The 15641-nt window shown below is 40.2% G+C and overlaps 3 protein-coding genes across 3 annotated transcripts; 1 reads left to right on the top strand and 2 right to left on the bottom strand.

The window, feature by feature from the left end:
• Positions 1-445: 445 nt before the first annotated feature.
• cart1 (cocaine- and amphetamine-regulated transcript 1) lies at positions 446-2398 on the bottom strand. The gene is made up of 3 exons (XM_039000499.1): positions 1137-2398; positions 769-852; positions 446-575 (listed from the first exon to the last, which is right to left on the bottom strand). The coding sequence occupies exons 1-3, from the start codon at positions 1263-1265 to the stop codon at positions 462-464; spliced, it is 327 nt and encodes a 108-aa protein (XP_038856427.1). The 5' UTR covers positions 1266-2398; the 3' UTR covers positions 446-461.
• A 130-nt stretch (positions 2399-2528) lies between these two features.
• On the bottom strand, positions 2529-8432 carry LOC120053375 (survival motor neuron protein 1-like). The gene is made up of 11 exons (XM_039000500.1): positions 8313-8432; positions 7758-7883; positions 7168-7272; positions 6886-7068; positions 5537-5656; positions 5024-5218; positions 4449-4574; positions 4118-4261; positions 3758-3919; positions 3272-3335; positions 2529-2949 (listed from the first exon to the last, which is right to left on the bottom strand). The coding sequence occupies exons 1-10, from the start codon at positions 8358-8360 to the stop codon at positions 3273-3275; spliced, it is 1272 nt and encodes a 423-aa protein (XP_038856428.1). The 5' UTR covers positions 8361-8432; the 3' UTR covers positions 2529-2949; position 3272.
• A 4152-nt stretch (positions 8433-12584) lies between these two features.
• LOC120053376 (growth arrest and DNA damage-inducible protein GADD45 beta-like) lies at positions 12585-14539 on the top strand. The gene is made up of 4 exons (XM_039000501.1): positions 12585-12811; positions 13009-13110; positions 13255-13480; positions 13665-14539. Exons 1-4 carry the CDS (start codon positions 12771-12773, stop codon positions 13776-13778), a joined length of 483 nt encoding a protein of 160 aa, XP_038856429.1. The 5' UTR covers positions 12585-12770; the 3' UTR covers positions 13779-14539.
• The last annotated feature ends 1102 nt before the right edge of the window (positions 14540-15641 follow it).

Genomic DNA, 15641 nt, shown 5'->3' on the forward strand with positions numbered 1-15641 from the left:
CAAAAATCTCATATTAAGGCCTATTACGATTATTATGGTAACCTAATTATTATAGGATAATACGCTGTTATATATTATAATTAATATTATTATTCATTATTATTGACAACCTGGAACAAGATATAATACTTCGCTTTGAGATCATCTGTTGCAATATTCATATTCATTATTATCAGTTGTTACTCAGGTGGTTTCCTTTTCTCCAATGACAATCTGTTGCGCCCTGTGGAGCCAGTTACTTCTCATGTCTCCAATTTCAATGCAGAGATGTGACATATCATTGTTGCATTACTCCCTACAAAAAAATCCGTTAGAGCAGGAAGTCTTCAGAAGTCTTCAAAAAAGTTATGTTTATTCCATTCTTACACATTTACATATCTAAAACAGCAAGATTTGAGAATACACTATTTGTCCTCATACAACATTGAGTCATCCCGATGGTAGCTGTCGTCCTCGATTCCCTAAAAGCATTTGAGGATGGAGAAGTTGCAAGATGTTCCCCGTGGACACTCGCACAACTTCCCAATTCTTGCACCTTTGCGAACTGCACATTGCTGACCCGCATCAGCATCACACTGTCAACACAGAGAACATACAGCCTACATTTATTTGTACTGTAGGTAGGCCGACTGGAGTCTACTATAAAATAACAGACACAGAATAATGGTCACGCAAAATATAAAAATGTCCATGTTCAGGCATATGTCTTACCAAGTTTCTACAAAATAATTCCATTTCAATTAAGTCAATCCTAAAACGATTCCTTACCATGGGAACCCAACCCAACTTCTTCTCATAGGCCGGCATCTGCTTACTCTGTAGTTTTTCAAGAACCTCTTGTAAAGCTTCAAACTATAGAGTAGAAGAAACATGTTAATTTTGACATGTTCATATCTATTCTCTGTCTGCAATGGTAGACTATAAACATATCGCCAATCTAAGTTTCACCATTATGAGGTGTGTATTAGCGTCCATTTGAGCAATCAATGTGCGCATGCTGTGTGAATTGATATACCTCAAAACCATCCATCCAAGTTATTGAACAATGTACCTTTTAGAACCCTATTGGTAGGCCTATATAAAACCCTTAAAATTATGTAATTTTTTTGCGAATAACGAGTATGTTTTTATCTCACCAATTCTTGTTCTTCTTGTGTCTTGATGGAGTCTTCAGGGGAGCGTGTTTCAAGAAAGTCGTGGGAGCTGGCCAGCACCACCAACACCGAGCAGGTAGCGCAGAGGAGGAGGAGCAGGCTGCCGACCATGGTGCTGAAACGCGCGGAACCTGATTGGAAGTTGATAGCAAAGCAGACCGAATCAGTAGGTCTAGGCTAGTATTCTGGCTGGCAGACAACCTGGACCAAGGTTTTATACGTTGCTTTGACATCATCTGCTGCAATATTCATAACACTGAAATTATCGAATTATTTGACATGTAACATATTCGGGCAAATGTGTTCAAATAGCCTGTACACGTGCTTATACTTTTGCTATTTTTAAAGGGGAACATAACGAACTAAACTCTGGCATTTTGTCTGGCAAAATGGCATTTCCCAAAAAGTATTCCCTCCAGGGAATGAAGAAATAGTTTGAGTTGAAGCCCCAAAATAAGGATTAAGGAGGCTTCAATGTTCTTTATTAAGAACACATAGGCTGTGAAAATCACAACAGCACATTTTGAGTTGTTGGCTATATTAGCAGCTATTGTGCATCCTAGACCAAATCCATAGAAATCTCACAGCTTTACTGCTAAGGACCCTTTACAAAAATCTGCCTGTATCTTAACTTCAGTATTCAAATTCCCAATAGAGATTCTAAATCACTGCTATTTTGAGGGTCCTATGTGTCATCTGATCTTTTGACCATCTACGTCAAACCAGGTCTGCTTCCCATCTCCTCTTGTGCGCATAACCTTATCCTTGACCCAAGGTTTGTTCCAATTGACCCAGTGTCATACCCAGAACACTGCGTCATCCACAGAGATAGACAATACAAAATATAAATTTTATGGTGACTGGTGAGGGTTTGTGTGATTTCAGATTCAAATCATTTTAACCACATTTTCTGCATTTAGGCTGCACATATATACTTGATGCAACTGAAAAACTGCATGCTAAACCTTTGTGTGTTATAAAATATAAACATTTTACTACTCCCTACTCAATAGACATTTCCGAGAAACATGGTTTAATTATTTGGTCTAATATTGACACTATAGTTCTTATGTGCTGAAGAAAACCATGTGGTGAAGCTCAGGGTTAAAGGTGAGATGAAACCATGCGGGGGTGGTTTGAGACATCCAAAAACCTACAGTCCGATATTACATTTGCAATCATTTTCAACCATTACATTTTATCTACATAAAACATGTATAAGAAATGCAAAAGAAATGCCAAGGCATGCGATTTGGTTGAATAAATGTTCTCTTGAAAAAGAAAATTAAAAAAAGAATCCAAACATATTTGAAATTTACAGTAATAAAATAAACTCCCAAAATGAACTGACATTAAAAAAAAAAAAAAAGCAGGATTAACAATTCATTCCATTTTTTCCCACTTGACCATAAACTAGCTGTCCCATTATTTTATTTCCCCCCCAAAAAAACAAACATTGGGAAAGCTTTTTCCAACAGTAAAAAAATAAATAATAAAGTGCCAAAAACGTCAAAGTAAAAATATCCTTCCAAAAAGCCTCTTGGAAGTGCTGAGTTAACATCTTGATGAGCTAGGGTCACCGTACCCCTAACACCATACCCCTATCCACAATCATCTTCTGGTCACGACACCCATCTTCAGTAAGAAAAAAACCTGACAACTGCAATGCATCAGACACAGAGCCCCAACTGGACTACCTCTGTGTAGTACAAGAACATTCGGTCTTTGGAACTCATCCTGTTTCAAGAGAACAGCTCTTTTCATCTTCTTCCCCATTCTAGGGTCTTAAACCAACCTGAAGGGGAAAAGGCAGGAAGACAGAGTTATGAGCACTTAATAGTACATAGCCTACCTGTAGAATCCTCAGGCTTGTATCGTAGGTACTAATATATATATCATCATAGGACATTTATTCAGTCTACAATCTTCAGTGACTGCAAAATGTAGGCCTTTACTTCTGTAAGTTCCAAATAGACCTACAGTTATAATCAATTGCTATAGATCGATATACGTTAGTGCTATCCCGCCTTCTCCAATTAAAATATTACAATTATCCTTTGATAAAGCAGTTGAGTTACAGTGAGTTGGAATTGAAACCACATGAAAGATCACTTTACCTTATTCCTCTGCTCGTTTCTCTTTATGAGCCCTCTTGCGACTTGCCGCTGTCTGCTGCATTGCCTAAGTACCAAAAAGTACCGTTCCATATATCATTACGAAATCAGTTTCCTTTAGTAGTAATTAAATCATGATCTGATAAAAGGAGATTTAAGGAGATCTTAAGGTGGACGTCATATCCCATATGAGACTCTGAAATGTTAAAATGGGGAGTATTGACATTGACAGTTGCCGCATTCAAAACAACTGGAAAAATATGAGGTCAAATCACGACGTCAGTGATATTCAGGTCGGAGCTCTAGAAAGAGGCCCAAGTTCCCACCGTTAAAATCGATTTTTCCCCAGTCGGAGCTCGTTTATTTATTTCATTTTTCATAGTTCCTCTGAAGTCAGAGATTTCCAAATTGTTTTGAACGCAGCAATAGAACCTATGAACATGGCAGTGTTTCCGTCAATCGGAACAAATGGAAGAGGCTCTTGCTAACCATGTAGCAGCCAGTGTGGTAGCCACACAGGTACCAGGACAGCAGCATGCTGGATAAGTCTGTAACGGACGAGTCTAGCCCATCGCCAGCATCCACCAGCCCTGCTCGGGGGGGCCATACACACGGTGGAGGTGGAGGAGGAGGCAGGAGTGACAGGAAGTCCTGGAGGAGAATATACCATTATTACACCAGCATTAAAAATACTCAAATACAAACTGTGAAGATCTCTTATTTATTACACCCACAACATATCACAGACATGAAATAATATTACTCTTGCTGGATGTACAGGCTTGAGGTAGCCAGTCTCACACAGGTTGAAGATAGACATGTAGGTAAGAAACACACACACATCCTCACCAAAGACCCATTGGGCGGTGGCACTGGAGGAAAAAAAGGAAACGGGTGATCATTTGGTTCCTGACTCCGGCCATTTGGTTCCTGACTCCGACTACTTGGCTTCTTCTTATCCCCCTGCTCATTGCCAAGGTTATAGCCTTTTCCCTGAAACAACACAGAGAGAAACATACAAATATCACAATGTGTAGTTTGGGACATACCATAGTGGACAAGTCTGACATATTTCAATGCAAACGTCCTTATCTGTAAACATCAGACATCAGTAAAGCATAACCATGTGTCAACAATGTATTCCAGACGTCCTGAAAGAGGGAATAGTACCCAGACTCACTGGAGGAAACTCAGGTGGCCGAGGTGAGGAAGGCTCCTCTCGTCCCTCTTGTTGAGGTGTCCTCCACTCTCTATCCTTCTTCCAGTCTGCGCTGTTGTTACTAATGGACCTGAACCCTTCCACAGCCTAGGAGTGAGAAACTTGCCTTACTGGGCTGACCCACGCAGTGCTTCAATTTGGAAGTTTTCGGGCAACCCGACCAAATGTACATAGAAATGTGTTTCATAGATGTCATTCTCATTGAAAGCAATTCTAAGAAGCCGTAGATCTGTTCTATATCCACTAATTCAATGCTTCCTTCTTATGTTTTTTTTGTTGTTGCGTATTTTACTTTCGTTTTTGTACGCCAGCTTCAAACGGCTGAAAATACTTTATTTTTGGTTATTGGAAAATATATTTCAGGATGGTTTAGATGGTACAATGATTCGCTACACTATAAATGGCGGAATGATTTCTGCATACTGCATCTTTAAAGTTTGAAACATCTTACCATCAAACTTTACTTGAACCGTCTGGCATCTGTCATAAAGGCCACATAAATGAGGGTTCAAGTGAAGTTTGACCCCTTGTTGCACCTTGGCAGTAGCTCTTCCACAGTGTCGTCCCAGGTCATCTGGCGATAGCAGGGTGCTCAGCTCCAGCTCCTCCTCGTTCCCGTAGCCTTCAAACTTCACCCGGCAGCGTTCGCCTCTCATCCACACCAGCACCGCTGGGTAGACCAGGCCATCCTCTGAGTACACAGCACGGCACCGGGAACCCAGCATCCACACCTGGTACACAATGACATACATACACACCATACGGGAAAATACATTTAATAGACCAGGTAGTAATGAAAGCAAGCTTGAGAAACAGAACCAAAAGAAATCAAGTTTTCAACAGTGCTATCATGACTCTTTTACCAATGGTGTATTTATTAGTTGCATACTGTCGTAAAACGAAGTGTTCTTCTGATGACATTCATGCCCGTTTTGGTTTTAAGATATTCCTCCCTTCATCAATTCACAAGGGTGAATCACATGACTTGGAAGGGGCCACCCGCTGACCACATCCCAAAAATCTGTCTCCTGAAAAACCTAACTGATTACTTTTGAGTTTGCCTTTGGGTCAACCGGTCCCTTATTTGGCACATCAGTTTCTGAGAGTTTCGATTCCATCAGTTTCTGTGGATTGTCTGCAAGCTTCTCATCGCTCTCCTTTTCATCGCTCTGAAAGATAAAGATGAAACAAAGAAAATTACTCAGGATTCAATGTTGGAAAATTGTTCTTCGGATTAAGACATTCATGTTATTTGTTTTTGGTTTGAGGACATCTCTCCCATCATCAATTCACAAGGGGTACATTTCTTGACATGGAAGGGACCATATCCCACAAATCTTATTCTTCCAAATAGCCTAACAGTTTTGATTCAGTTTCGGTGGGTTGTCTCCAAGCTTCTCATCCCTCTCTTTTTCATCATTACAGCTCTAAAGAATGAAACAACGACAAAGGAAATAATTCAGGATTTGTTATTGGACCATTGTTCTTCTGATTAAAACATGGAGACATTCATGCTAGGCCTATTTGTTTTTTTACTTTGGAATGTATCCATTAATCAATTTAACTTTTTTTTACTCATCTAACTACATAATGGTAGTTGTTATACTAGGTAAATGAAGATGTAGCCTAGGCCTATTCACAATACAGGTGAATGCATAATCAATGAGTGTGTGCATGAATTGAGTTATCAATCTTGTTTTGGCTGATTTTATGAGGCTACAGATGAAATATAATCTGTTTACCTTCCATTTGGGACTTTTTTTATTGTACTGATCAACAACATTTGCATAGAAGAAGCAATCACTTATTTTCTAAAAGTGTGCACTGTCTCTTTAAGACCCATGATGTCATTCATACACAAAGTCTGTTTGAGGGTAGGGCAAAGATGATCTTGACTGGGAGAGACAAAGTGAATGAATACAGTTTTTGGTGACAATCAGCAATATTTTGCATTGTGGTTTGCATATTATCCCAAACAAGGGACTAGGGTAGTGAATTGATGTTGGCTTCAGTTGTAAGCTAGCAAGGAAAGGTAGCCTACAAAGCTGGATGCTACCGGTATCTTCTTGCACTGTAGTGTTCTAGTCTGTAATGAACATCGTTTTGGGAACAGTAATTAGTGGTTTCAAAATGTCTACATGCCATGTTTTATTATTCAAATGTGTTAACTTTTGTGCAGCATAAGTGGTTCCTCATGTCAGGCTAGAGCTAGCCATGAGTAAGTGGAGCAGGCACGGTGCTCTCGCGCTATAAGGGAACGGATCTGATCCTCTCTCAATCAGTAGACCAGGTGACACACATTTGACAGAAGTACCGAAAGTAATAAAAATTCTAGTACCAAACTGTTTATCATGTTCTAGTTTCGGTATACCGTGCAACACCATTGCCTATGGCTCACCCGTTTCTCCTTCCGGGGCTGGTCAGCAGCTTCAGGTAGCATGGCGCTCAGGTCCATCTCTTCCTCATTTCCATAGTTGTCAAACTTCACCTTGCAGCGCTCCCCCTCCAACCAGACCAGGGTGGCAGGATAAACCCGCCCATCCTGTGACCACACAGCCTTGCAGTGGGACCCTATCTCCCACTGCTCAAAGAATCACAGATAGAAAGTGCATTAAGAAAAAGATTCAAGCTTTATACACCACAAAAATGTCAGTCTTCCATCTATAGACTAACTGATTACCTTTAAGTTTGCCTTTGGGTCAAATTGTCCCTTACTTGGCACACAAGATTCAGAGAGTTTCTGTGGATTGTCTGCAAGCTTCTCATCGCTCTCCTTTTCATCCCTCTGAAAGATAAAGATGAAAGGAGATTATTCAGGATTCAGTATTGGAAAATTGTTCTTCTGATTAAGACATTCATGTTAATTGTTTTTGGTTCATAAGGGGTCAATTTCATCACATGGAAGGGACCATCCTCTAACCACATGCCACAAATATTATTCTTCCATATAGCCTAACAGTTATGATTCCGACAGTTTCTTTTTCATCATTACAGCTCTAAAGGATGAAACAAAGACAAAGGAAATGATTCAGGATTTCTTATTGGATCATTGTTCTACTGATGAATATGGAGACATTCACACTAGGCCTATTTGTTTTCGGTTTTAACACATGCCCACCAACGTCCCCATCATCAATTCACAAGGGGTATATCTCGTGACTTAGAAGGGGCCCTCTGACCACAGAGCATTAAGAGAATCAGAGACCAAAGATCATGAGAAGCTTCAAGCCTACACACACCAAAAACATTTGTGTTCCATCTACTGACTACCTTTGAGTTTGCCCTTGGGTCAACTTTTTCCAGACTTGGCACACAAGATTCGGACAGTTCTGACTCAAACAGTTTCTGTAGATTGGGGAGAAGCTTCTCCCCACTCTCTTTTTCGATGTTTGAGCTCTGAAAGATGAATGAAACGAATGAGAGTCATTAGGTTGATATTCATGTATTGTTTCGGGTTTCAAGCCATTCCAACCACCATCGATTCACAAGGGGGAAAAGCTTATCCACCCACTAGTATACTTGTCAAACTTTACCCGAAATGTTTGAAGGGCCCACTAGTATACTTGTCAAACTTTACCCGAAATGTTTGAAGGGCTTCGTTATAGGCCTTTACCAGTGCCGAGTTGTCAGTAACCACATACCCTTTATTCTACATCAAAACAGAAACCAAATTAATGCTAATTTAATAAGAAATTACCTAGCTAGCTAGCAGTTGACGGTAGCACGGCTAGCTGTCAACTTTATCAGTGGCTAACGTTAGCTAGCCTCATCATCATCATCTTGGTGAAGGGAGATGGCTTGCTAGCTATGCTATAAAACCCTTACCTCGACTCCTTCACTTCGCAATACAATACTTGCTGGACATTCAGCCATAACTGTTAAGTTGAATGAAACACACGTATTGACTTATTGTAGGTTGTTTCAAATGTAGAAACAAAAGCATTGATTACATGAAATTCCCGCGAGTGTGTCAAAAGCTGCAGCGCACCATGTGTATGCTACAATGCATTCTGGCAATTGTAGTTCTTAAATGGTTTTGTATTAATGGTTGCAATGGCGCCCCCTGTGGAACCGCAACATACCGTTCACATTATTATGACAGTATAGTAAATTATTCTCCACGAGGATGCAAAATAGGCTACCATATGGTAGAATCAGAATGAGCAAGTTCTAAAACCTTTACATAGCAGCAATATAGCTTATTACCCAAATGCTATAACAGATTGCTTTTGGTTATGGCTTTCTTGGCTATTAACTGGAGTAGGCCTACTCAAAGTCATGCGAGTGACACATCGGGCCACTATGCTAGATAGCCTATAGGCTACAGCCAAAATGAGACCATGCATGTTCCCTACCCTCCTCCATCCATATCCTCTAGCCGCCTCCACCCGTTCCATTCAAAGCATTCCATTAGACCAATGTATTTCATTCTGTCTTAGTATGCGCCGCTCACAATTACCATCTTAAACCGGGGAAAGTGTCAAGGCTAACTATATCGTGTCTGTGAGCTGTCCTACTTAATTTACTGGACAAGGGGGGTCCACCGAGGAGACAGGTGACATGCCAATAGGCTAGTCAACAGCACTTAGCCCTAATATACGAATTACCGTATGTTCGAAAAACTGCAGTGAGCTCCCCATGGCGTCTTTCCATGCATTCCAATAAGGTGAAGAATGTGAGACGTGTGTATTGCCTGCTGCAGGCCTACACTCTAAAAAATAAAATGTTAATCGAGTATCCTTTAGGGGTTCTTCAAATTGAAACGTGGGAGAACCCCTATAAATTATTCGAAAAACTATTTTAAATTATTATTCAAGGAACCCCTTTTATTTGATCCTCGAATAACCTTTTGGGGTACATTTTTTAACTACCCTGCTGTCCTTTCAAATTCAAAACCAAATGTTTCAGTTGGGCAGTTAGGTTCCTGCAAGAACCCCCACCAATTAACCTCGATTAACCCCACCTATGGTGTTCTTGGAATAACCTTTTGGGGACAATGGTCAGTGCCTGGTATCGATTTGGGAATCTAGCGTTTCACACTAAATTAATATCATCAAATAGACAATGGGGACAATGATCAAACGCAACTTGATACCAGCAGTAGGCCTGGTGCAGTTCAGGTTTGATAGGCCTATATCGTCAATTGGAAAGCGATTGGAAAGGCTCATCTTGAACTGTGAATTGCGCAGTTTTAATTAAATCAAATTGTAGCCCACTAGTCCCAAAAGGCTATCGATACTACCTCTAATCATTATAATAGATAGCCTAAAACAGATTATCTTCTCATGATCAACATGTCATGTATTGACCACTTTGTAACAGTTAATCATTCTTTTGATTCGTTTTTCGGCTGATTATGTTTTTGACGAATAAGCCGAGGGGTTATTGCTAAGGCTACTTGATCATTAGTAGTATTTCTGGGCCCGGGACTCGTAGGGCATCTGTGTGAAACACTAGTAACAGATGAAAGGGGAAAGTTGATATTTGCTCGAATCCCTATGCAGCCATTCCGACCGGTCTCTTTTTATTAGGGAGTAATTGCATCGTTTTTTGTCTCAATTTATCGTGGTACACTCAAAAAAATTGGGGTTCAACAATGGTTCTTCTAAGATCCTCAAAGTTCCTCGAAGAACATTAGGGTTCTTGGCACTAAGGAACAAGTCAATCTTCACACTTGATATAAACTCCAGCTCGAGTAAGCTGCTTTTTCAATATCAGTCTTCGAAAGTGTAGCTATTCAGTTGACGACTAAGTGGCGCTCCACGCTAAGAAGAATAACGTTTTAGTATAGCCTCAATGTACAAAAGGCTTTCTGATAGAGCACTGTTATTGCACTCTTATTGTGAGTTTTGAGCAGTACTATTAAAATATCTATTCCTTGAAGTTGAACAATAACATGCGTTAGTCTTTATTTATTGAAAAGTGATACATTTATACAAATTAGTTAACTGTCTAAGATCCATATTTATCCATATGGGTTTAATCTGCACTAATGTGGTTTTTGTAGTAAAACGTGAGAGCTTGGTTTGGGTCTCATGAAACAATTCAGCAAGGGGCATAAGGGGGAACAATAAGATTTGCAAAGTGTGACAAGGTTCGTTCCACAAAATGAGTGTCCCTTTGATATTTTAGGTAGAAATTGTGCACAAATACTGAATTTCAAAAGCCTATTGTATTAAATGATGTGCTCTTTAATATAGACCACATGGAATATTCAATAAATATGATTTTTAATATGAATAAAGACTTGCTAAAGTGCCCAAATTCAGCATTTTGACATGTCCCTCTGTGCACCCTCTGTGACTTCTAGGAAGATTTTAACACCAACATTTTCCATTTTTGGGGGGCTTTGACAAAGTCATTTCTGAAGATTATAATTTATTTCATGTGATTAGTGATTCATTTTCTGGGGTTTGTGGTTAAACCTAGCGGGTTGAGCATAACACATCAACCCTGTTACCCATAGATAGACAGGCTAGAAATGTTTTAACAATAAACAATAAATCAATAAAAATGTAAGTTTACATTCAATTGCCCCTCCCTGCTGCACACAACAAGATTCCATTCCCCCAGTCACACGGATTTATGGCTGATTTAAGATGAAGTTGTCAACTCTGTTATGTCAACCCGGTTACTTTATTTGTCACTTAATAGGCACTTACTATAGTAATTTGTTTACTTAACCTCTTGATATGGGAAAACGTGTCATTTATCAAGTTCAACATGTGCTCTTTATGACAGAATATACATTTTTTGTGAAATAAAAGTTTTTTTTCACCAAGTTACATTACTCAAAAGGCACCTAATTATTGGAACGACCCACGTGTTCCAACTTGCAGTTTCGGTGCGATGCAGCACAGAGCTGCACCTGCAGTTTCGGTGCGATGCAGCACAGAGCTGCACCTGCAGTTTCGGTGCGATGCAGCACTGAGTCCACAGAGGGGCGACTAATGGTTAACGTTCTGAATGTCAGAAACCACTATTATTTCTTACCATCATCATACTGTATAGAATAGGAACTACAAATATATCATTACAGTCTATTCAAGATTATAGGATACATAGATTTTTACATTTTGGCATATGCTATAAACCAATGCACATATAGCAACAATATAATAATCCTTCATCATCGATAGGCCTGTAGTCTACAGTAAACTTTCATGCAATGTAGATGGATTGAATAAGTAAGTTATAATTCAGACGAATGGAGTAGCCCTAGTTTACCTTTATTCTGTCTGTGAGGTGAGATTTCGTAATAGATTGATTGGATAAGATCCACTAACAGTTTGTAAACACTGACCCTGTGACTGCGATAAAATTAGCCACGGTCGAACTAGGATAGCTTGGTACAGGTGATGAAAGACCCAGATATGATGAGTTCACTACAGAAATCCGGGCACATTCTTGAAGATAGATGATTTGTCTTTCAGAAAAAATGGCAGTGGAGTAGATATCCCAATATTTCATTTACATTGGTTTAACTGGATGTGGACGCATCTTGATATAAGCATTTCGCTGCACCTGTAATAACATCTGCAAAATATGTACAATTTTATTTGATGTATTGTGTAATCAAGATGCGTCCACACATTGTTGCATTTGATTTACCACGAGGGAGGTCAGGTGCTATGGTAACAACGATGGACGTTAACAACGTACCCCTCTGCAAGCTCCTCTGACTACAACAATTGTATTTTTGCCATAAAAAAAAGTTTTGTATAAAAAAATTAATGGAACAATATATGTAAAATCAAACACACTTTCATAGAGATGCTCACAGTGATCTTGCATATAGGCCTACTATATTCTGATAGGCTCAGACGACCCCAGTATGAAGAAATACGCAGCAATAGAAAAACTAAGGAAATTCCATGGCACTCGTAAACAAACTGATACTAAGCGAGGGAGAAGGGGGATTCTCTGAAAGAGCCCACGTGGCTCCCGAATTACGTTGGCGTAAACAGCCAATTATTGAAAAGAGTGGGGATTCTAGTACACCAATGGACCAATCAGGGAAGTAGTGGCTGAGTAACGCCACGCCTAGCATGAGCGTGGATATAACCCTTGAGTTTCGCACTGTTGTATCAGAAACAACTGATCCAGTCAGAGCTATTAGGAGGACTTTGCAATTCAACAGCGAGCGAGTTTACACTGAAACACTGCAAGGGAACCTATACCGTATTGGATTACTGATTTACCAAGGACGCTCTGTAAACCTCGATTCGGGAATATACTCATTGGAGATTATCCTTGTGGATTATACAATTAACGAACTTCAATATGACTCTGGAAGAACTGGGATGCAATATCACTGAGAAAAAGTAAGTTATTGCACATTTGTCGCGCAGAATAGCCCACCGCTTGTTGTATGCATAGTATGTGCATTGACAATCGGCTAGATGGTTTGGCAGTGGAACGTGAAATATAGCCTTAGCACTGAATAGTGCTCAGTTCACCAGTTTTAAGTAGCCTATTCGCAATTGTGGTGCATAACTAACAGAATGTATTTTTCTTGAAGGATGGAGACCGTAAGTCAAGCACTAGAAGAGCTGCTGGTGGCAGCGCAGCAACAAGACTGCCTGACTTTGGGAGTCTACGAGTCTGCAAAACTGATGAATGTGTAAGTGTTATTGTAAATTCTATCATATTATTGCCCATTTCGTAATATGGGTCAATGCAACATAGCTGCAACCATGATGCGCTATTTATCTATATTTGCTATATGGAAAATATAATGAATGTGCTATTCTCTTTCTTTCTGCAGTGATCCTGATAGTGTAGTCTTGTGTGTTCTGGCGACTGATGAGGAAGACGAGGATGACATCGCACTGCAGATTCACTTCACGCTCATCCAAGCCTTCTGCTGCGACAACGACATCAACATACTGAGAGTCTCGGGCATCAGGCGCCTCGCTCAGGTTCTTGGCGAGCCAAGCACCGCTGACAGCAACGGCAACGAGCCCAAAGATCTGCACTGCATCCTTGTCACTGTAAGTACAGCCTGCTGTCTTCTTATTTTGATTACATTGAACGCGCAATAGGCCTCGTGCATAATTATTAATCTTGTGCTCATTGTTAATATTGAATACATCAAAATAATCGAAATGCCCTAATGTCATCGTGATTTTCTCATTCAAGACATACCTAACGATATCTCCCACTTTTTGTCTACAGAACACCCAGTGCCAATCTCTGAAATGCCAAGCGTTGCAGGACGTGGGCAACTACTGCGAGGAGAGCCGCTGCAAGAACCAGTGGGTGCCTTATCTGGCCCTGCAGGAGCGCTGAACTAACGACCCTCGCTGAGAAACGTGAAAGTAAACAAGTCGTGAAACTAATCAAGTCGTCATTCTTCAAGAATGAGAAAGGCATTCAAGGGGCATTATCGATAGGCCTGTGTCTGCCTACCCCTTGCCGCTACCCAGTGACGGAGCTGGGAATGCGCATGTTCCAAGGGACAATGCACATGCATCCATAACGCATCGGACCCCAGTTCTCTTCCTCTGCAGAAAGGAAAAGTATCCGCTGGAGTGGGGATTAAAAACGAACTGTAGAGAAGACTCACTGCTGTTTGCCCAGCCATTTTGGAGAAACCGTGGGCGACAGCATAGCGTGGGAACTGATTTGCAGTTTCGTTTATGCAGAGGAGGGACAACGCAGCAGAATCACTGAGAATACAGACTTGAAACTGGGTTTAACCCTATGCTTTCCGACGTGGAAGTCGGGGTATTTATGATGAAATGCAATGTGAATGACTTCAATGCTCTATGGTTGGATGTTATGAGCATTGAAGAAGTGTCTTGAGAGCAACAATGCTTATGGATTGTTATTTTGGGAAATATATTGATCAGGTATTCTGGCTACACTCATAGCCAGATGCCTGTCAGTTAAGAGGGTCAAAACTTTGCCACAATGTAACAATGTATTTGACATTGACATCAAACTAATGTATTGTTATTATTTAAGTTGAACCGAGTAATATATGACAGTGAACTAACTGCATTGCTGAATTTAATGTTAAACCTATTTGAATAAATTATTGAACTGAACGTTTGAATTCTCTGAGTGCTTTATCTTGTGGGAAAGGGGGGGTGCAATACTGTAATACTGTACAGTAGGCCCTAACCTAGGACTACTGTACAGTAGGCCCTAACTTAGGACTACTATACAGTATTGTACATTCTGGACTTCACTCCAGCTGTGAATCAATCAGACAGTAATTAGTAGGCCTATACATTATACCTGCTTGATTAGGCAACAAATTATTTTTTATATTCACCTGTGTCCTGTCTGAAATTCAGACTTGGGAACAGCAACACTTCTTAAAACAGTTGAAATGCTGTACTTAGATGTTATACCATTTAATCTAGGCCATAAATAAATCATATGTAACCTATATACTGTTTCTACAAGGATGGAGTTTGAATTGACACCCATCCTAATGTATATGAACTATGTTATAACTAATGTTATAACTAACTAATGTTTGCTTCACAACACCATTATTACATGCAATCTTACACTTTCATGCACATTGTTGAGCTGTACTGTTTATTTCAGGCCAGACAGTAGCTTTCTGATGCTGTGATGCATCCACAGTAGTCTACAGTTTGATATCCAGAAAGCATTCATCACTCAAATGCCATGCACAGATGGCTGAAAGCATCTGATGTCTATGTCCCTAATCGGCCTATATGTAAAGAATGGATCCCTTCACCTGAAACATAGTTGAATAGTTTCTTGTGCAATTCATATAAAAAGTCAGGTCAAATTCCAGTTAGGGGTTTTTTGTTGTGTAAAAATATAAATATGGACTAACCAAATGGGTTGAGACAAGGCAGTACTGTAGTTTCAACTTGATTTTCTCTCTCAATAGGCCCTCAAGGAGGAACTAACTGATGAAAGCCATGATTGTGGCATAGCTCATGGCATATCCTCCTTCCTTATATTGTTGGCTGAACTAATGTTATAACCAACCTCTTTCAAAACCACTTGTGCAAACCAACAGTGTGTATCTGCGTGTGGGTTTACAGGTAGTTGAGGGTGCAGCCACGTCTCCTGGCTTACTGGTAACTACGTCACATCCTGGATGTGACATCCTTAACGTGGTGACCAATACTGTTGTGACACCCTGCCCCGGAGGGGACTGTG

Source organism: Salvelinus namaycush, chromosome 9 (genome assembly GCF_016432855.1).
Source record: "Salvelinus namaycush isolate Seneca chromosome 9, SaNama_1.0, whole genome shotgun sequence".
Lineage (NCBI taxonomy): Eukaryota > Metazoa > Chordata > Actinopteri > Salmoniformes > Salmonidae > Salvelinus > Salvelinus namaycush.

What these genes read in the sequence shown, in the direction of transcription:
- cart1 (XM_039000499.1), bottom strand. Translation starts at nt 1,265, where the DNA reads ATGGTCGGCAGCCTGCTCCTCCTCCTCTGCGCTACCTGCTCGGTGTTG. An exon ending in CACAAGAAGAACAAGAATTG is followed by an intron (nt 853 to 1,136) that starts GTGAGATAAAAA and finishes TCTACTCTATAG; the next exon opens with TTTGAAGCTTTACAAGAGGT. An exon ending in AGTTGGGTTGGGTTCCCATG is followed by an intron (nt 576 to 768) that starts GTAAGGAATCGT and finishes CTGTGTTGACAG; the next exon opens with TGTGATGCTGATGCGGGTCA.
- LOC120053375 (XM_039000500.1), bottom strand. Translation starts at nt 8,360, where the DNA reads ATGGCTGAATGTCCAGCAAGTATTGTATTGCGAAGTGAAGGAGTCGAG. An exon ending in ACCCAAAGGCAAACTTAAAG is followed by an intron (nt 7,069 to 7,167) that starts GTAATCAGTTAG and finishes TTCTTTGAGCAG; the next exon opens with TGGGAGATAGGGTCCCACTG. An exon ending in GGCCACCTGAGTTTCCTCCA is followed by an intron (nt 4,262 to 4,448) that starts GTGAGTCTGGGT and finishes GTGTTGTTTCAG; the next exon opens with GGAAAAGGCTATAACCTTGG.
- LOC120053376 (XM_039000501.1), top strand. Translation starts at nt 12,771, where the DNA reads ATGACTCTGGAAGAACTGGGATGCAATATCACTGAGAAAAA. An exon ending in TGCAATATCACTGAGAAAAA is followed by an intron (nt 12,812 to 13,008) that starts GTAAGTTATTGC and finishes TTTTTCTTGAAG; the next exon opens with GATGGAGACCGTAAGTCAAG. An exon ending in TGCACTGCATCCTTGTCACT is followed by an intron (nt 13,481 to 13,664) that starts GTAAGTACAGCC and finishes TTTTGTCTACAG; the next exon opens with AACACCCAGTGCCAATCTCT.